This window comes from Puntigrus tetrazona, chromosome 20 (genome assembly GCF_018831695.1).
Source record: "Puntigrus tetrazona isolate hp1 chromosome 20, ASM1883169v1, whole genome shotgun sequence".
Classification (NCBI taxonomy): domain Eukaryota; kingdom Metazoa; phylum Chordata; class Actinopteri; order Cypriniformes; family Cyprinidae; genus Puntigrus; species Puntigrus tetrazona.
In genome coordinates, this window is record NC_056718.1 from 27,272,596 (window position 1) to 27,293,499 (window position 20,904).

General features: G+C 37.4%; 3 protein-coding genes across 3 annotated transcripts in view; all 3 read left to right on the forward strand.

Moving 5' to 3' along the window:
• The first annotated feature begins 303 nt into the window (after positions 1 to 303).
• Positions 304 to 8,740, forward strand: slc25a11 (solute carrier family 25 member 11). The gene is made up of 8 exons (XM_043219961.1): positions 304 to 507; positions 2,918 to 3,069; positions 3,393 to 3,600; positions 5,378 to 5,468; positions 6,153 to 6,243; positions 6,378 to 6,477; positions 7,213 to 7,264; positions 7,975 to 8,740. Exons 1-8 carry the CDS (start codon positions 425 to 427, stop codon positions 8,128 to 8,130), a joined length of 933 nt encoding a protein of 310 aa, XP_043075896.1. The 5' UTR covers positions 304 to 424; the 3' UTR covers positions 8,131 to 8,740.
• Positions 8,741 to 9,325: 585 nt separating this feature from the next.
• On the forward strand, positions 9,326 to 13,343 carry spag7 (sperm associated antigen 7). Its single transcript, XM_043220578.1, has 7 exons — positions 9,326 to 9,479; positions 9,994 to 10,061; positions 10,153 to 10,241; positions 10,526 to 10,610; positions 11,463 to 11,552; positions 11,746 to 11,902; positions 12,713 to 13,343. Exons 1-7 carry the CDS (start codon positions 9,395 to 9,397, stop codon positions 12,829 to 12,831), a joined length of 693 nt encoding a protein of 230 aa, XP_043076513.1. The 5' UTR covers positions 9,326 to 9,394; the 3' UTR covers positions 12,832 to 13,343.
• A 1,259-nt stretch (positions 13,344 to 14,602) lies between these two features.
• rnf167 (ring finger protein 167) overlaps positions 14,603 to 20,904 on the forward strand; it is a 9,288-nt gene continuing 2,986 nt past the window's right edge. The window contains exons 1-6 of the mRNA XM_043219985.1: positions 14,603 to 14,860; positions 18,559 to 18,686; positions 18,824 to 18,904; positions 19,018 to 19,158; positions 19,963 to 20,050; positions 20,386 to 20,476. Coding sequence (XP_043075920.1) covers positions 18,597 to 18,686; positions 18,824 to 18,904; positions 19,018 to 19,158; positions 19,963 to 20,050; positions 20,386 to 20,476 — 491 coding nt within the window. The 5' untranslated portion in view covers positions 14,603 to 14,860; positions 18,559 to 18,596. The remainder of the gene's footprint in view (positions 14,861 to 18,558; positions 18,687 to 18,823; positions 18,905 to 19,017; positions 19,159 to 19,962; positions 20,051 to 20,385; positions 20,477 to 20,904) is intronic.

The window sequence follows — 20,904 nt, forward strand, 5'->3', positions numbered from 1 at the left end:
CGTTGTGAACTATGCTGAGAAATGTTACAAAAGTAACGCTGAATATCGGACGCTTTACCTTTGATACGTTACTCTTTACAATCTTTAAAATAGCTTTTGAAAATAACAAACGCTTTTTGTTTTGTGTCTGTTGTTTTTAAGTTTTAGACTTATGCAATAGATTTCAATGAATTGTCTATTTTTTATAAATCACAGTCGAAGGTAAACGTCGTGTCTGCCTCTTTAAGAGAAATTACACGAGAACTCATACGTCACTTACGTGCTCGGCACCGTGTCTGAAAAGCAGCATGTGATTGGCGGAGGGGTGTTCCGCTTGACGTGCGCGGTCCAGGCGAGTCACCTTGCTGTACGCAGTGGCGGCCGAACATCAGCGGAGCGGCAGAAGCGAAGGTGTCCTCCAGAAACACAAACCAGCACTGCAGCCATGGCAGCCGCAGCGGACACGGGCAAACCTAAGCCCAAAACCTCGCCCAAGTCTATTAAGTTTCTCTTCGGTGGTTTGGCTGGGTACGTATGCGTCTGTGTTTGCAGCGGTGCTATCTTCACTTGAATAGGCAGTTTAATAAAGGCCATTAGCTAACCGCTATGCGAGCTGTCGATGAGAGCACCAGCGAAAAGCGTTTATATAGGGGTATAAATGTTCCTTACTCTTTCTGTTAGTTGTGTTGTGAATGGGTTTGCAGGCCCAGAGGAAGCCTGGTAACCCCGTGGCAATCTGAACTTCAGTGTAAATGTCACCGTGCTTGGGTTTGATCTGCTGTCACTGAGGAATTCATGTTAGAATTTCTTGCTGAATTCTGTAGACCTAGACTTTTTTTTGTGCTACTTTTCAGATGGCTGATTTTTTTATATCTCACGTCTTAGACCATTGTCTTTATACGCTTAAAATAATAATACATAGATATCCGTTTTATAGTCTAAACAAATTGTGCATAAACCATTTCGATATTTATTATGAGTAAAGTTTTAATGGAATTTGTTTACACGCATTACTCTTCACCACCAACAATTTGGGCACTTGTAAAGTTACAAAATGTTCCAAGGAAACAACAATGACAGTGAAGATCATGTAGTAGTAGTAATAATAATAATAAAAATATCACTTGTGAACACATTTGCAACTTTTTTTTTTTGTCAAAATGTCTAAATTTTAAAATTGTCTAAAGTGAAAACCACCGGCTGTGACATCACATTCTTAACAGCATTTTTACACGTTGCATAAATACAGTATTTACATTTGTCATATTTTATTGTATTATCTTATAAAATACTGTACTTTGTGTTAACTAACATTTAATTATAAAAACATTTTTGGTTTGAAAGACAGCTAATCTCTCTCTTCTGGCTGCTGTAATCCATTACTGGTTAATCCATCCATCCTTTTTATATCTTCAAGGAAAAAACAATAGAAATTTTTTTTTTTGCTTTTGTTACAAATATAACTTTTTTTATATTTTATAACAATTTTTTTATGATGATCTCTGCTTCTGAAAATGTGAAAAGTGTCCATATAATTTAATTTACAAGATTATTTATTTATCTTTAGATATGCAAAATCTGATTTACAAGTGCCATTACATAATGAGCAACTCACATTTGTTAAAATTATAAATCATAAATCATCAAATCATAAAAATTATGTAAATCTCTTGTAGGGCATATATAAATGCTGTACATTGTTGATGGCCAAATGAAACTTGTGTAAGTGAGACCGTTCAAGTGAATTAATGGCAAAAGTATCCATAAGTCACTTTATCCAGGAACATGTTTAAATTAGGCATTTTTTTTTTTTACAAATATATTTAAATTCAGTTTGAATTCATTCAAATTAAAAATGATTGGACTTATGTGTCTTATTGTAATAGTATCAAATAATTCAAACAATAATTATTTAAATTTTAATAATCTGAACATAAACTCTTTGATATTTACAGGGAGATCTTTAAATCTAAGAAAATATATGAAAAAATGGACTTTCTACAGGATTAAATTTTTTTCTTTCTAGGTATTTGACTCTTGACCTTTAAATCTTTTTAAGATACCCGTTTTACTGCTTTCCCTGTTATTGAGGGTAATTTGGAAGATTTATATTACACTGCAATATCAAGCCTACCATTTATTTGCTTCCACTGTTTTAGCTGGGTTTTTTTATTAAAAACATTTTTCATTTATTAACATTTTATTTAGATTTTTAGTTTTGTACACTCATATTTTTTTTTGTTATTTTAAATGAATTAATTTGTTATTTTATATTAGGTATAGGCTATAGCATGGTGTATTTTAATAAAAAAAAGTGTATTTTTATTTTTATGTTAATACAAGTTTTATGTTCTGCGTTGTTGCTTTATTGGATTTAAGCAATCAATGTGGAATTGCTGCTAATGTAAAAGTGAAAGTAAAATTTCACATTTCTTTTCTCAAACTAAGCTATTTAAAAGTGAGATAAAGTTAGAGAAAGAGGGTTTCATGTAAAAGCAAACAACTGCTTATTGCCGATTTTTCGCAAATTTAAAAGTCAAAGTAAAACACGCATAGCGCTTACAGGCTGTTTAATAAAATAGAAATAAAAGACTAAAAACTCAAACAACCCTCAACACAATGATACTGGTATTACCGGTATCATGTCGGTTAACCCGTGAGAAAATTTCCTCACCATCACAACCCTACACTTGAATAAAAAAGTTTGTTGCAGTATGTTTTGCAAGAAAATTGTATTTTTATATTTAACAATTTTGCATTTAATTTAATGTGCTACTTGGTATTTCTTTGTAATTATTAATGAAATTTACTAGCCTTTTCTGTATTTTTTTCAGTGCATGTTTTGATTGGTTCCAGCTTCCGATGCTAACGTAAATAGGATTCCTTCAGGATTAATACAAGACTGATTTCACTAACACTCATTCGTTCTGGTTTCCAGGATGGGCGCCACTGTGTTTGTGCAGCCCCTGGACCTGGTAAAGAACCGAATGCAGCTGAGCGGTCAGGGCTCCAAGGCTCGAGAATACAAGACCAGCTTCCATGCTGTGACCAGCATCCTCCGCAACGAGGGCATCCGCGGTATCTACACCGGTAAAAAAAAAAAAAGAGGCGCACCGCACTGACGCAGACGCTGTAGATAGACAGGCTGGCATTCTCTGAAGGCAGGAATGTTTTACTGCAGTCCAAGTACGGCTGAATGAATTATTAAATGAATGTTTTTTGGTTTTTTTAAGATTAATTTTTACCAGACACTGGGTGTGAGAAACTAGGGCGCTCTAGGTGGACATCCTTACTGAGTGACTGTAGATGGGGCCCATAGCTTTACACAAGCAGTAAATATCTGATCTCATTGCTGTCTGACTTCGCTTTTATTGTTTTCATGCCTTTTATCGTCTTTCTTGTTTTTCATTGTAGACTTTCTGCGGGTCTGTTAAGGCAGGCTACCTATACCACGACCCGTTTGGGCATCTACACGGTCCTGTTTGAGCGCATGTCCAAAGCAGACGGCACACCTCCTAACTTCTTCATGAAGGCTTTAATAGGAATGACTGCTGGGGCCACGGGGGCGTTTGTTGGGACTCCGGCAGAGGTGGCGCTTATTCGAATGACTGCTGACGGGAGGTAGAAAAACACAATTGCGCTCCGTATTTAGCTTTGTTGCAAATTGTTTGAGATCATAAACGTGCCCAAATTAGCTAAACAGTGCTGCTTTAAGACAGTCTTAGGAAAATGCTGAAGATGTGTTCTTATAGACTTAGGGACGATAGGTTTTTGCATCATTCTGACCAAAAACCTCTCCAGAAAAAGACTGTTTTGTTGTATATTGTCAGATGCATTTACATTGTGACTGTGCCCCAGATGCAACCAACAGGAACTGACTGTAAAGGTGCGAACCATATGGTCCATACATTTAGAAATAACAAAAGAACTCCTCGGGAACTTCTTGTAGACGGCAGGATCTCCAGCAGGAGGTCCTGACACTATATATTGTTTCTAGCCATTTGTCTTTAGGTATAAAGTAGGACTGGGAAGTAACTAAATAATTATTTTCAACAACGGTGATACCATTTTTTAAACTCATTTACGTTGTTTCGATATAAATTACCAGTGTTTCCAATACATTGGTTTATTTGTGGCGTTTGACTTGAGTGAATAAACATGAGCACTTTCACATTTTATAGTCAAAATGCGGCCAGGGTGTTTATATCTATGTATCTTTGAAGGGAACCAACTGTCATCAGAAACGTTTCGAAGGCATTTTCATTTTTATCTAAAAGAGGTGCCTTCATGAGCAACGCGTTTTAATTAGCAAGGGTGCTTAAAATAAACACACTTTAATGCCTTAATACCTGATATGCTTTAAATTACATCAAAGAACAAACTGATATGACATCATTTCGAACAAAATCAGGCCGAAACAACGTTCATTTTAAGATCGTTTCAGCAGTTTGAAAACAGCTGACCAAAGCCAACATTGTGTCTCCTGAACATCTTTGAGCTACCATTGGTCTGTGGCAGTTACGCAATTGGTAGGTGTGTTCTGAAACTCCATGTTCTTTGTCATGCAAATAATTGTTGTTGTTTTTTAGTCGCTAGCAACAGATATACACTGTGTGAAATAGCTGAGCAGCAACAGTTACGTCTGCATCTGTACGATCGCTCGCTAAGTAACTTTAAAGATGCAGAGAAATTCAGAAGAATTGATTGTGGAAACTGAATGGTTAAACTTGACTCTGAACTTGCTGATAATCATTATTCTGTTCTATAATATTCTGACCGTTGGTGCCCGTCTCACTCATAGATTGCCTACATTTACTCATTGTGGTGTTTAGGGGATATCTGCGAGATTCACGACACGTTTACATTAATCTATACCCCGCCTCCAGCAGCCATGATGTGTCAGAATTTTCAAAAACAGTATAACGTTCCTCAGCCTCAAACAACGAACAAAAACGAACTTTGCTTGAAGTATATCGGGCCTTTACAGACACAACTTCGGAAGAAGATAGGACTCTTACAAGGGTCATCACCGCAGAAGAACGGCTACACTGCTACCTTCAATAAGTTAATTTTATATGTTAGAGAAATTCAGTACTTTGGCGAACCACCCAAATTACTGCTCGGCCGAATAAAGCAAACTCGAACAACTTGGTGATGTAATGTGAATAACCCACCGACCAAGCAGATAGGGTTCTAATGATATGAGATTTTCACGGTATGATTGCATCAGAAATGATCAGGGTATATATATTAACAATAATTCTTAATAGTAAAAATAGAAAGAATAAAATCCTTCATTACAGCAAACTTGAAATCATTTCCAAAATATTTAAGCCTGCCTTCTAATAATAATATTTCTATTCTATAATAATAATATTAATATCTCTTTCTTGTCCAGGTTGCCTCCAGAACAAAGGAGGGGTTACACAAATGTCTTCAATGCTCTCATCAGAATTACGAGGGAGGAGGGCATCACCACGCTTTGGAGGGTAAATATGCCTGTTAGCTTCAAGTATATTATAGTTAGTGTGTAAACTTATTGTGTGTGGGACTACTGTTACAATTCCTAGTATGTTTTCCCCCTGTATATTTTACTATTATGAAACTTTAAATCAGAGCTGAAAGTCTTACATTAATAGTCATGCGATGAAATGTTACATTCACCTTAAAAAAAAATCAATTTCATTTAGTATTTTTGTCTCACAATACTTAAATCAAGATGCATTTACTTGAGATGCAAAATGAGGATACAACATATTTTCTAAGAAACTAAATAAATATCTGTCAGTGAAAACGTGCATTTTTTTATGATTTTTCTGACTCCGGTAGCAGATATTTATTCTTAATTTAATCATAGCCTCTCTTCATTTTGTCCATTTTTTTCTTATAACGTATAAATCTTGTGTCATATTGATTTTCAGGTGAATCTTTAGGCATTTTAACTGAAAAACAAGGCAATAAAAAGTAAGCAGCTTTTGCAGCGTGATTAGAGGGTGCTTTGGAGCAAAGGTAGTCGAGCTTGAGCTGTTGTTTTTTTCAAATGAATTAAAGAGTAATGAAGGTTTGATGGAAGTTGTATTTTTTTCATTGTATTTTCATATTTTTGAGACTTAAAACTAAGTCCTCACTCACTAGTCCTGTAATAATATGCGTATTGTTTTATATTAATGTAGGGTTGCATACCCACCATGGCTAGAGCGGTTGTTGTGAACACAGCCCAGCTTGCTTCATATTCCCAGTCCAAACAAGCGCTGTTGGACTCTGGTATGAACCTTTTTTTTTTTTTATCTTATCAGTCCCAGACTTGTACTGTCAGCCTAAAATCAGATTTGGATTGTAGCTAACTTTTGTTAGGTGAACCGTTCTGTGAGTGTTCTCCTGTTCTGTGTTTTGTGCAGGATATTTCAGAGATGATATCCTGTGTCATTTCTGTGCCAGTATGATCAGTGGACTGGTCACCACTGCTGCCTCCATGCCAGTAGACATTGTTAAGACCAGGTACAGTCGCTTTTAATTCCTGTGATTTTATGACTAGACTGCGGCATACGATGGTATAACAATGTCATGGTGATGATATGAGCTGTGTATCATTTGAGATTTTGCTATATTGTTTACAGTGCTATTTATTAGCAAATCAGAATCTTATGGACTAATCAGACTCGATGCCAGGTGTACCATTATTGTGGAAATAGTACTAAACATTGCCCAAATTCATGAGTATTGCTGAACTGTGCACAGAAATTGTGCATCAATGTGCTTTGGGTACCAAAAATATCAAGTGCAGGCGACCGTGCCTGTTTTGTTCAGCTGTCTTCTGGTTAGGGTTGTAAATTCTGGAACTGATTATTGAGCCTACAGATCTAAGGGAACACGATTGTTTGTTATGTTGTATCTTATCTTATGTATACATGCGCTATGCTAGTTGTCAAACGATAAGGGGTTTTAAATGACTAGTACTGCTGCTCATGTGTACAGAAGAAAGGTGGCTGATGTATCACAGAATGCACAGTCTATAAATGAAATGATAGCAAATGAGGGCGATACGATCAAAGTTCTGTCTCAATAAAAACCCACTGCCATCAAGAACAGCTGGATACAAGCTGAAAGATAGCAAATGGTTCCCCTGGTTAACTAACACTTATAAGACAAGTCTCAAAACAAAGTCTTTCTGTTTGTTTTCTGTAGAAACTGCGTTTAATATTTAATGCTGACATATCTCTTTCTTTTCAAAAGAATCCAGAACATGAGAATGATTGATGGGAAGCCCGAGTACAAAAATGGTTTGGTAAGTTTTAACCCGTACCCGGTCTCTTGCTGCCTGTTACACTGCCTGTTTTAAGCAGCTGATCTCAGACTGCTGGAGTTAATGACCTTTAAGTCACACTGAAGCAGGAAGAACGTCAGAAATGGATCAAGTTTCAGTAAAACCTCTTGTCTTGGAGGAAACCCAGAGAAACAGTAAACAGTTGATTTGTCCTGGGTTGCAGGTATTAGTTTACCAGCAGTAACATGTGATCAGCAGGTCGGGACGGCATACGGCTGGATTGTGCAATAGTCAGTCCCACCATAATTTCAAAGGGCTTTTTTCTTATTTTCTTGCCTAGTTTACAAGGCAACATTTCTCTTTCATTTAGTTTAACTTGACAGCAAGTACCTAAAATACATTTACATTGAGTCATTTAGCATTTATCCAAAGCAAGTTGAGGACAGTGGCCTCCGTCAACAAAAGAGCAATGATGTGCAAGTCTCTGTTAGCTTAATTTTTTCCTTGAAGAAATCAAGTTTGCTTCCCCATATTCAGATGATAAATTTAGCTTGATTTTGAATTAAAATCTATCACAGAATTGCAAAAACCTGAAGGGATATATCCACTCTTTCTCTCTCTCTCTGTCTCTCTCTCTCTCTCTCTCTCTCTCTCTCTCTCTCTCTCTCTCTCTCTCTCTCTCTGTCTCTCTCTCTCTCTCTCTCTCTCTCTCTCTCTCTCTCTTTTTGCAGGATGTATTGGTCAAGGTCATAAGAAAGGAAGGATTCTTCAGTCTGTGGAAGGGTTTTACTCCGTATTACGCTCGCCTCGGGCCACACACAGTTCTCACCTTCATCTTCCTGGAGCAGATGAACAAATTCTACAAGATCTATTTCCTTGACTCCTAGATTTGCCCTAAAGTTCATCGGTGGACAGCACAGGCCATATTTCCACATTATGTTTCTCTCCCACATCCTGTTTACCAGAATAGCTTCCGTTTTTGATGGTCGGTAACAGGACCACTTTACCAACTGGGTCGTGACCCTCTGCTGTGGTGGTGACAATTTGGACTTTCATCTTAAAGAGACTGACTAGCTAAGCTATAAATTAAATTGATTGAAGGAATTGTTCACACCAGTCTTGCCCCTCTTTTAGTTATAAATGATATTTATGAATCCCCTCACCTTCCACGCAAGTTTTCCACCTTAAATTGTGGTCAACAGACTTATCAGCAGAAGTAGTTGAGGAATTGTTGTCAATACAGATGCTGAACCTGTATTCTGAGTGAAAGTTCTCTTTATTTCATAATATTTTTTTATTCCTACCAAAATGCACAACATGGTGAACAAAATACCAATGATCCCAACCCACCCTCGGTCCTATCATAAAGGACTGCTTTGCAGTGAACATTTGCTGAAGTTTACACAATTAACTGGATAATAAAGATAATGTGGTGTGTAAAAGCCACTACCACGCCATGTAGCTTGTTGTGATGTATTAAATGATGTGTTAATGAGGTATTTGAGCATTCATTTGCTGGTCTGAGGAGCTATGAAACTAGACGCACCATTTTTTTCGTAGTATTTTGTTTATAATGAAGAGCAAACAAACAGCCCAGGTTTTTTAAAATCCTGATATTGTAACTTTCATCAAGTAAAGAATTTAAAAAACCGACTGTTGTGTTGTTTCTCATTTGCTTTGTACGCAGAAACAACCAACAAATCACGCGATCTAATAAAGCTGGTCAATTAAATGAATCAGTTTTAAATAATTCTTAGTTAATATCAGTTGTCGGTTTCAGGTTTAAACATTTAAAGCAATGGTTCTACATATGACATGCGTCAAAAATAAGTAACGTGCTGATCAGATATTACCTTTACAAATATTCCACTGAGAAATGTTAATAGTAAATGTGAATAAGTGAACAGGAGACGATTCCAGAATAAAGTAAAATAGAACACTTATGTAGATTCAGTGCTTCTTCTATCTATATATATATATATATATATATATATATATATATATATATATATATATATATATATATAAGATCAAAATACGACGAGTGCTTAATGACGTTATCGTGAAGTTTTGTGGTTGGACGACATTACCCATAATGCCATTTCAAGAATGCAGCGCGCAAGCTTCCGGTGAAAATTAGACAGTCCAAAGATGGCGGACCTCCTGGGCTCGATCTTGAGCTCGATGGAAAAGCCTCCAACCGTTCACGACCAAGAAAGCCGACGGAAAGCTAGAGGTAGAAAGTTTTAATCCTACAGATACACTTCCTTGTAGTCCAGAAACTGAACCCGGGCGTGCTCGTAGGATTCCAAGTGAAACTTGAGTAATATCCGAGTGCCCTCTGCGACACTAACGCTGTAATAGAAAGAGCCAATCACCGCGTGAGAAATGATAGATGCAGGTTCACACGTCATGTTTCTGCACGTTGAAAAGCCTCACGACGTCATGGTTTGTTTATATGTTTTTATACATGTCATTTATTAAGTTGGTTCACGAATAGGCCGTGCTTTGTGTCGAAGCACACGATATGCAAAGTGACTTTGCAAACGAAGAAAAACAGGAGGAAGCTACACCCAAATGGCTCTCATGCAATAATAGCTGAGCCATACTGCAGCCACAGCATTGTCTTAAACAATGACAACGTTTCATAATGCATTTCGTTTTTTCCCGACAGTTCACATACATGTGGTGCATAACACATTTTTATAATTGATGTATCATGATCTCTTGCTCTTACTGTAACTGTGCAGAACAAGCCGCCAGGCTGAAGAAGATTGAGGAGGATGAGAAGAGAAAGAAAGCAGAGTTTAGGAAAAAGGTATAACTTACAGCTTTATTTGTCCCACATAAACACTATCTTACCACATTGCTCGCTTTTGTTTCTGAAAATCAGTGTGGTTTTCCGTTAGATGGAGAAGGAGGTGTCCGAGTTCATTCAGAACAGTGCACTGCAGAAGAAGAAGTATAACCCAATGGGCAAGATCGAGAGAAGCATATTGTGAGTTCAACAAGATATTTCAGATCGTCGATGTCTGGTCTTAGGTTCAATTTTCTGTTCCACGGAATAGCATTATCAGCTGTGATTTACAAAAGTGCAGTGTAAATAATATTGCAATATGTTTATTTTAAATAAATGCTGCTATTCTAGTTTAATATTAGAAGATACAATTAACTTTTAAGTAAGCCGCTGCTCTCTATCGGCTACTGGTTTAACCAGTTGAATGAGTTTTAGGCAGGGCTGTCTGTTTTATTGTGTCCATGCTAAACACTTCCATCTTTTAGGCATGATGTGGCTGAGGTGGCCGGACTGACTTCGTTTTCTTTTGGTGAGGATGAAGAGAGCAGATATGTCATGCTTTTTAAAAAGGTTAGTATGCATTGCACAGTGTCCTCTCACAAGGATCTTTGTAAACGTATTCTATATAATAAAATGTCTTCATTCTGCTGTCATTCTTATGTAGAACACGGTTTGTTCCAGAGCAGCTTGACAAGCACGAAATGGGACAATAACTATTATAACTTTAAACAATTATTAAATTACTTAAAATTCCTCTACAAGCAGCTTTACAGAAGACAGTAATGTCATTATTTTTATATTTATTTTTTTTTTTTAACTTTTGTTTTGGATAGCGTTAGTTATTAGATGTAAGGATGCATCAAATGTTGTGCAACTGAAATAATCAAAAAGACAGAATATATGTTTTATAATACATGCAATACACTATTCAAATGCGGTGTATCTGCTTTCTAGCCAGGGTCCAAATCTGCACTTAAACTCATCAGCTACTCAGCTAGATTTTAAAGTAACAACAACTCTATTAAAGGGGGTCATATGATGCATTTTAACATTTTTCTTTACAGCTTTCTCCTTGGAGCTGTTAGTGCATGGATAAGATCCCTAAAGTTGCGAAGATTAATGTTTCAAAACCAAAGTTTATAAAAGTTATGACTTGTTCATACCCCTCTAAAATGGCACGTTTACACACTCCCCCACTTTTTCACGTCACCCTAGTGGGTTTATTTTTCAAAAAACGCCCTAATGTTATGCAAAGAAAGATGCCTATTATTCTCACAATCTTAAAACAAGTTACGTTTTCTTATTTAACATTCAAAAAAACTACATGAGAATCCAGGAACCCAGAACAGTTCTCCTCTGCCCTGTGGCATTTTCTGCATTAATGCCTAGTGTGTTTGATACAGTGTGTGTTTTGTTATGAAGGAGTTTGCCCCATCAGATGAAGAGCTGGAGGCGTATCGGAAGGGTGAGGAGTGGGACCCGCAAAGAGCCGAGGAGAGACGTCGGCTAAAGGTAAGATCCTGAATCCTGTGCAAGAACAAACCTTAAAGTAGGATATGGAGGGGGAAGTCATTTCATTATCTCACGTAGTTTTGCTTCGAGTTAATATTCCTGTTAGTTCATGTCTGCCTAATTGGATCTCTTTTACTGTTATTACTTGAAACACCGTATTTAATTTGGGTAATTGTTTTACGGCACTCTTCAGGAGCAGGCTGCACTGGAGATGGAAGAGGCCAGTCACACTCAGAAGAGGCCTGCTTCACCCAATTCAAACTACAGAGACAAATACAGCCATCTGATTGGAACATCTGCTGCTAAAGATGCAGCCCACACACTTCAAGCCAACCGGGCATATGGCTGTGGTAAGTATAATTAAAGGAAAAACTTTGACTCTGAACCATGCAGAGGGAGTTGTGTCTCTCAAAAATGAGTCTGAACCATTGCAACCAGGTTCTTTTGAATCCGAACAATAGATCCCAGTGGAGCTTATTGCACCAGGCGTGATCATTTATTAGTCCCCCAACCTACACTTGAAATATGAAAGCAAATAGACACGATAATGACCATTTATTTATTTTATGTGTTTTGTATGCAGCTCATGGTATTGATAATAAAGCATGTTTATGACAACTGTTTTACATAAGCATACAAAGAGTGCATGTCTGCCTATTATAGAATCAAATATAGTTAACTTTATCTTAATTTAGTGCTATGTATTGAGCAACGGACCGTGTTAAATCCATATTACGAGATGCGTATTGGAGCATGCATTGTTGGTACATGGTGTCAAAGCACTGTTCGTCTGCAATTTGCCTCATTTTTTCCTTGAAAAAGTGAAATGGCCTTAAAGGACTGTAAAGTCAAGCAGGAAAAACATCAAAGTAAAAAAAGCATTACTTTTTGAAACAGAAAAAGGGTAACTGGAAAATAAAGGAAGCTGTGACTGAAGTTGCGCGATTGTCCTACATGTTAAAACACATCAAGGTTACAACTACGTCTCATTTAGGAAAAGTAATGGTAATTAAATTGGCTGTTATTCCTCGTGAGATGTAAAAAGCTTTCATTTATTTCTTATTTTGCTCCATGACGTATGCGGGTAACAAATGCAACCTCCAGAAGATGCAGCTTTTGCCTTGATTTTTAGAACCGTGTTTTTTGTCTTTTTGTTTCAGTCCCTGTTGCCAATAAGAGAGACACTCGCTCCATTGAGGAAGCCATGAACGAGATCAGAGCCAAAAAAAGGCTGAAGAGAGGCGAGGAGGAAGCCGCTGGCAGCGGCAGCAGTGTGTGAGAGTGCCGTGTGTGTATGTGTGTGTGTATATGATCAGTTGTTATGCAGAACAGAAGAGTGATTGAACAGTATTTTACTCCTATAACAATGTTTTACTTGAACAGCAGGGTTTGACTAAGATGACTTGTCATGCACATAAATGCAGTCCAAAACTGCCGCAAGAAAACCGCACTGTTCAAATATGCTTTCACCTCTATATTACTGTCCCAAATAATGTGTTTTTAGACATCATCATTAGAATAAACAGAGACGTGGTGTTTAATATTTAAAATTCATTCGTATTTTGGCATGGTAATATAATGGTTCTTCATAAAGTAGTCACAGTTAGTCTTAGAATAGTTTTCGTTTGCATAAATTGCATAATTCTGTCATATTTATTGCCTTGACATAACTAGTTGGTATGTTTGACTCCATGGCTGTTTTAATGTTCATTTTAAGTCGTTAGTATGTCCTTAAATTAGTAGTTGTCTCGTTACTGTTTATTTGCTTTGAATAAATGTGTTTGAGGACGATTTTAGGTGCCCCTTGTTTCTTTTAAGTACATGTGTTGTGTGCAGCTTGTTTTTGAGTTCTAATAAACCAACTACCCCAGAGTTAATATATCATCTCATCCATAGCTAACACATTTTGTGCTTGATTATGTAAAAGTTACAAAAAAAGTGTTTGTATAAAAGTACACAAACACACACACACACACAGACAGAGACAATGAAGCTGACACCTGGTTTTAGACTACAGTAATTAATTATTATGGTGTAGGCCTCCTTTCACGGCCAATACAGCATCATTTTGTCTGGGAAATGATAGATACAAGTCCTGCACAGTGGCCAAAGAGGGATTTTGAGCCATTCTTAGTAGTGGGCAGGTCACTATGTTATGCTGGAGGGGGAAACGTTGCCTGACTCGTTCATCAAACCACTCTGTCACCAGTCTGGCTGTGTGTATTGGTGCATTATCATCCTGATACATGGCACCGCCTTCAGGTATAATGTTTGAACCAGTGGGTGTACATGGTCCTCCAGAATGGTTCTGTAGTCCTTGGCAGAGACGCATCCATCTAGCACAAGTGTTGGATCTAGGGAATGCCATGATATTGCAGCCCAAACCATCACTGATTCACCCCATGCTTCACTCTGGGCATGCAACAGTCTGGGTGGTACGCTTCTAAGGGGCTTCTCCACACCGTAACTCTCCCTGATGTGGGAAAGACAGTGAAGGTGGACTCATCAGAGTACAATACATGTTTCACATTGTCTACAGCCCAAAATTTTCACTGCTAGCACCGTTGAAACCGACGTTTGGCATTGGCACGAGTGACCAAAGGTTTGGTCATAGCAGACCGGCCATGTATATTGACCCTGTGGAGCTCCTGACGGACAGTTTTGGTGGAAACAGGGGTACGCATTTAATTCTGCAGTGAGTTGGGCAGCTGTTTTTTTTTTTTTTGGATACAATCTGGGTTAGCACCCGGAAATCCCTTACAGACAGCTTCCTCTTGAGTCCACAGTTTCTCCTGTTGGATGTGGTTCATCCTTCTTGGTGGTATGCTGATATTACCCTGTATACCGTGACTCTTAATACATATATATGTGTGTGTGTGTGTGTGTGTATAAGTCTTATTTTAAGTCTTGTCCTATTAATGAAAACAATTGTACATTTACTTTCAATTTATTTAAATGAATTTCGCCTTGGCCATCAGCCCCTGCAATTCCTCAAAGAATCTCCAGATGGATCCACGAAGCTTTGTGAAAACTGGATCATCTCTCGCGATAATTGCAGTTCTCGCACTTCCCGTTGGCCTTTCAAGAATTGTAAACAAACGTGTGATCGTAGTTCCAGCAAGGGGAGAATCGGTCCGCTTCCTCGAGAAACCGACACAGATCAATGAGATTTAAGCTTCGAGGAAGCGTTTTGGGGAGAAAAACGCCGTCTTACAACGATTTGAACTGAACTAAAGCGAAGACGCGAGTGGGAGACATTGGGTGGAATACGAGCGAGAGGCCAACGTTAGCTGGCAGTCTCTTCTACAGTAAGTAAGACATTAAAGACGGTTCAGCTAACTTACATTTTAACCGAGTCCTTGCCATTGTTCCGTTTTAATCGGTTGTACGCTTGCAAACGCAAATAATCAGTAATGTCCATTCCATTGCGCATCCTTTGCTCTTCATTTTTGTAAACAAATAGGTTAGTTCAGTGTTTGTTGAGAAGTCTAGAATAATAAATAACAAAACAATGAGTAACTCGCCTTGCAACACACACACACACACACACACACACACACACACACACACACACACACACACACACACACACACACACACACACAATAGCCTGAAGTTTCTTGAGAACTTGAAAGCGACAGTCAGCACTAATGGAAAATGTTCTAAGTATCTAATGATTTATCAGAATTGACTTAGTTAACCTGACATCCAAATGAAATTCTACCACTGCTGCTAATTGGCTAATAAGAGCTAGTTATCGGGTGGTAACTAGCCGAATACTTGACTAACCTGTCCTGTTGATTTGTATCTCTTGACAACATCCACAGATTGAACGAAACTTTCAGTAGCAGAATCATACCTGAGAAATAAGCTTTCTTTCTCGTTTTCTGTAGAAACTTGGCTAAAATAGACATAAATACTTGTGTATGTGGTTTATTGGGACTTGCTGGTTTTTGTACCGCACAAGCTTTTCTGTCCTTTTGTCCTAAACCAGGGGTGGCCTACATTAGTCCTGAAAGGCCACTGTCCTGCAGAGTTTCTCTCAAACCTATTCAGGTAGACCTGAAGCAGCTAATCCAGGCGTAAGGGTCACTAACCATGGGTTTTTATTAAGTTTGGATCAGAACTGCTGGACTGTAACAGGTTTAGTTTCTTAGTATGGTTTTTAAGCCTTTTGTTTTACAGGCACACAGGAAGGGTTGTCGTAAAACCATGTTTATGTAATGTCTGTGTTATTATAGACGTTCATCCTCATAACCCTGGGTTTGAGAACATACAAATCGTTATTAGTTATTAAACATAGCGCTTTGAAGTTTAATCTGTTTAATCAGTCTGAGGTTAAAGTGGTAACAGAATGCAGTTTCAGGCGTTTTTAATGTTTCTAGAGGTTAGTTCATACAGCTTTTTTGCAATATTTGCCAAAAAAAAAAGTAATTTTTTGTTATCCTCATTATCACACAATGTGGAAAAATAAGATTTGAAGGAGTTCGAAATGTACAGGAAGTGGAAATAAGCATGCATTGCTGTGATTGCATAATTGTATTTATTCTTCATGCCTCCTATACAGTTGTGCGTTTTATTGCTTAAGATGGCAAGCACTGTGATAGGACTGTATGTATTTGAGTCAGAAAAATCTGAAATGACACAATCGTTTGCAATGCCAAGCAGCATAAACATAACTGTTAACATATTTCTTAAAAGACAAAGACATTAAGCATCCTTTGTGATCTTTTAATCGCTCCGGTGCATCAAGAACACTAGTTTTTTGGGAAATAGGCTAATTCACCAACTCCCCCAGAGTTAATAAGCCGAGTTTTACCATAATAATCCAGGAACTTTGCTGCCGTACCATGACCGCAGCAGGTGCAGTGATATTTCTGTCTTGTGATATATCACTGCCGTGGCAGGACAGCAAACTTCCTTCATTATTACGCCAGAACGAGAGTACAGTTCCTAATCATATAAGCTTACAAAATCCGCCGGTCTAAGTACATGATGTAACTACAAAAGTTTTAAATAGAAAAAATATCGAAACTCTGGTCATTTCTGAACACAATGCTGCTGGTCTGATTGGATTCAGTGTTTTATGCTATCACCAGACGCAGAGATTAGAATAGATTCATAAACGGTAAAACTCTGGGAGAGTTGGAGAATGAGTCTATTTCCAAAAAAGGGGAGTGTTCCTTTAAAAATAAACTCCAGGCCTGTATTTTTGTATGTTCATATCTTTAGGGAATCTGTGTAGGTTTCCTGGAGTTGCAACCTGTTCCTTACATCCACAATATCTAAACTTTTTGACATCACCATTCTACCATTTTTTTTTTTTTTAATAATTAATATTGAGTTAGTTCTGAGTTCTAAAACTGGCAGTATGTATTTTTTATCGCAGAGTAGCCTCTTCGTTGTGTACAAATCATGCGTAAATAAATTCTACATTTTGATTCTTCTTTCGTAAGTAGGCCAAAACGGATAGCCTATAAATTGACAATTGCAGTTCCTGTTTAGAAAGTCTCAGCTTTGGATGAGTTTCAGACACGCCTTGCGGTGCATATTTTATCTATTGTTTTGTTTTTCTTAAAATGAAATGAATAAAATTGATATGAATGCTCTTGATGTTTCACCAATTCGTTACAGGGAGTGTTTATAAAAGAAACGGAATAAAAGTAGATCTTCCAGCTGGTTCTAGATCTGTGTTCTGCTTGGTCGAGGTTAACATAATTTTGTCTGGACAGATCTCGACTAGTTTTACTTCCTTATACTGTAGGTTGTTGATGACTCATGTAAACGGCATGTTTCCCTGTTTAGCACCACTTCAGCTCTGAATGTGCTCAGTACTTTTTATGCTCGGGGTTAATTATTTATTGGAAAGATGAGTCAATTTATTTGAACGCGTTCAAAATAAAAGTGGAGACTTTTAAAGAAGCTGTTTTAGGTTAGCTGGGGTTAGTTCACTCAGTTCTGTCATTTCCTTACACTCGTGTCGCTTCAAACTTGTAAGGCCTTCGTTCATCTTCAGAACACAAATCAAGATGTTTCTGATGCAATCTGGGAGCTCTCTGACCCTCCGTAGACAGCAAGGATATTTCCACTATTATTACCACACAGGAGCACAAACACATCGGTAAAACAGTCCATATGACATTTACATAGCTAAGGAAATACTTTATATGCACAAAAAAACAATAATAACATTTTTTAATTCAGCAATTCTTCTTCCTAGTTTCCATCTTCCACTTTGGATAGTACTCTAGAAAGTAATCCATGCAGTGAGCATTGTTAACATTCAGTAGAAAGCACGCTGGGTTCCATCAAAAATATCTTCATTTCTATTCTAAAGATGAACAAAGATCTTAAGGGTTTTGGAAGGACGTGAAGGTGAGTAATCAACGACAGAATATTCATTATTTAAAGTAATCCTTTACCCAGAAATGAAAGTTCTGTCATCATTTACTCACCCTGGAGTTGTTCTAAATATTTGAATATTTTGAAGAATGTGGTTGTTGTTGTTTTTTTGTATTTTTATAAAGTCACATGAACTATTTTAACAATGTTCTTACTGTCTTTCTGGTAAGTGAATGTGGTATCAACAACCAACAGATACAAATAAAGTGGGATTTGATTCTATTATTTTTTTTTATTTATTTTTTTTATTTCTGATCATGCCACACCCATATTGTGTCTACTTCCGTTTCATTGGATCTTTAAAAGCTCATTAGTAGGTCACTGCGTGTTTATGAAATCATTCAGAATTGCAGATTTTTTTCCTTTTTTGGAGTTAGCGCATGACAGAGCAGCCATTGCACAACACACCGCAGGCCGTGTCCAAAACCCTTGATAATCATGACTTCATCCCGAGGGGAGAAAGGAGTAATCATGAGTTGTACTTTCCCAGAATCTATTTGTAAGCTGTAAATGGCTCATGTTTTGGATGCTTTGGTCTAATTGTCTTTTTGACTTGTCACACTGAAAATGTTTAAAGATTGTAAAACCATGCGTCTGTGTGCAGGTCTTCGGTGCCCTCGTCAGGGCCCAGCCTAATTCAGGATGGTGTATACGGGGACCCAGCTGGGCGTATCGGTGCTAGTTTTATTCTGCACTGTGGCGCCGTCTCCTGGTCAGGCATATATATATGCTGTAAGTGTCTGCTTTCAGGCTTGGTTTTATAGACGTTTTTATGGTACAGACCATTTGTGGCACCAAAGTCAATATAAATGTTATAATGTGAAGCAATCGATTGCAGCTGCTAATGGCCTATTTTCTTTTCCATGCAGCATTACAGTAACATGACCTCCATGCTGTTTGAGGATCTGCCTGCCCTCTTTGGCTCTCCTCTGCCAAAAGATGGACTCATGGTAATAAATCCCTATTGCTGGACTTGTAGTTTAAGCCAGTAAATAAAGAAACTGCATACGAGCGACTAACTTCTTTATCTTGTGTTCTCTCTCTCTCTCTCTCTCTATCCCAGGGTGTGCTGGTCGAAGCTCGTCCTCAAAATGCCTGCACACCTATAGATCCTCCTCCTGTTTCTCCCACACCCTCTGATCCCAACAGCACTACAAAATACATAGTCTTAATTCGACGCTATGACTGCAACTTCGACATCAAGGTTAAAATCCTCGCATAGCCGTGCTATTCCAATAGATTCCAAAACATGGGCTGTAAAAGTTGAAGTGTAAAGTAATATGGTCAACTGAAAACATGTGACAAGAGACGTCTTCTGGGGAAAAAGTAGTACACTTTGGACACCTACGCTTCTGACTACATACTTATTTTTGGAAATTATGTACTTTAAAAGAATATACTTAAGTGTGGAGTAAATGTAATGGTTTTGGCCGTGCTTTTTGACCCACCCAAGTAGGACTTAAGTGCATCTTTATGTATGATCTCATAATTACTTCTATTGTCTTGGAAATATGCTTACTGCCTAATGTACCGACAGGCATTTAAGATAAGCTCAAATACTTTAATCTCAATGAAAATGTGTCATGCAAACTGAATGTATTTGTAATGATAGAGCCACAAGCACAATGTAGTTCATTTAAAACATTACTTTTTAATGTGACGTCAAGTCTATTATATTAGTAAGATTTAGTAAACTAAGTGTACTTCTTTCAAGGATGACTAAAGATTATTAAAACATTATGATTAAGAAGAAAAACTTTTAATTTGACATTATTACAAAGAGAATTTTGGTGATTAAAGTAAATTGAAATGAGCAAAATAAAATTAATAAAAAAATCTAGTAGTAAATCTAAGATTTCAATACAATGAAGCTGATCTGTTATCGAGTGTCAAGGCTATTGTAATGTTAGTAACTTTGTAAGGTCACAGGTATATTTGACAATGTTATACAATGACCAACATAATATGTGAGCAATATATATATATATATTTTTTTTTTTTCTCTTAGGTGCTCCACGCACAGCAGGCTGGTTTCAGTGCAGCCATAGTCCACAACATGTACTCTAATTCACTTCTCAGTATGGGATACAGCAATGGTGAGTGGGGTTGTCTCACACACACACACACACACACATACTCTCTTAGGAAATCATGGGAAATAACACCTGTGCACCTTCATAGGTTTGATGCATATACGTAATCAGAATACTGCAGTCTTATTGGTAACTGAAGACGATCGAAAAGCTTTAATAAATGAACATATCAGCAGTGGCGGATGTATAGAATGTTTGAAGCGTAACTATGGAATTTCTGTCATTTTGAACATTTCAGTACGCTCGATCCCCTACTGAAAGGGGTTGAAGACACTTGTAAGACTTTTACATACTTTATGATTTTGTGATCTAGTCTCATCTCCGTTGTTTTTGTTCAGACACCATTGCAGAGGAGATTGAGATTCCCTCTGTGTTCACAAGCTACTATGCCTCTCAGATACTGCGCAGCTTTATCATACCAGAGAAGGGGTGAGAATCGTATAGTCTACACGCATTCTTTCACATAAAGGAAACAAAGATAGATATATGATCATTTGTATACACCTGCACAACGTCCTCAAAAAAAAAAAGGAACAAAAGCTGTCACTGAGGCGGTACTATCTCAAAAGGTGCTCCTTTGTACCTTATTTCCCTTACATCATTTAAAGTATATTTTTAAAAGGTGGACAGTGTACTCCACTAGCATTAAAACAAATGTACGTGGAAATTAAGTAGTCGACAACTGTCATACAGAATTTAAAAATTCTTAAATACAGAACAGATTACAGAGTTTCTGGTAATGTATGCTCTTTTAAACAGTACACCTTTTTTTATTTAAAATTCATAACATGAATGCTTAAGCACAATTTAAATTTGTGTACGACTTTAATTTCAATCAGAGAGCATAGCGATAAGCT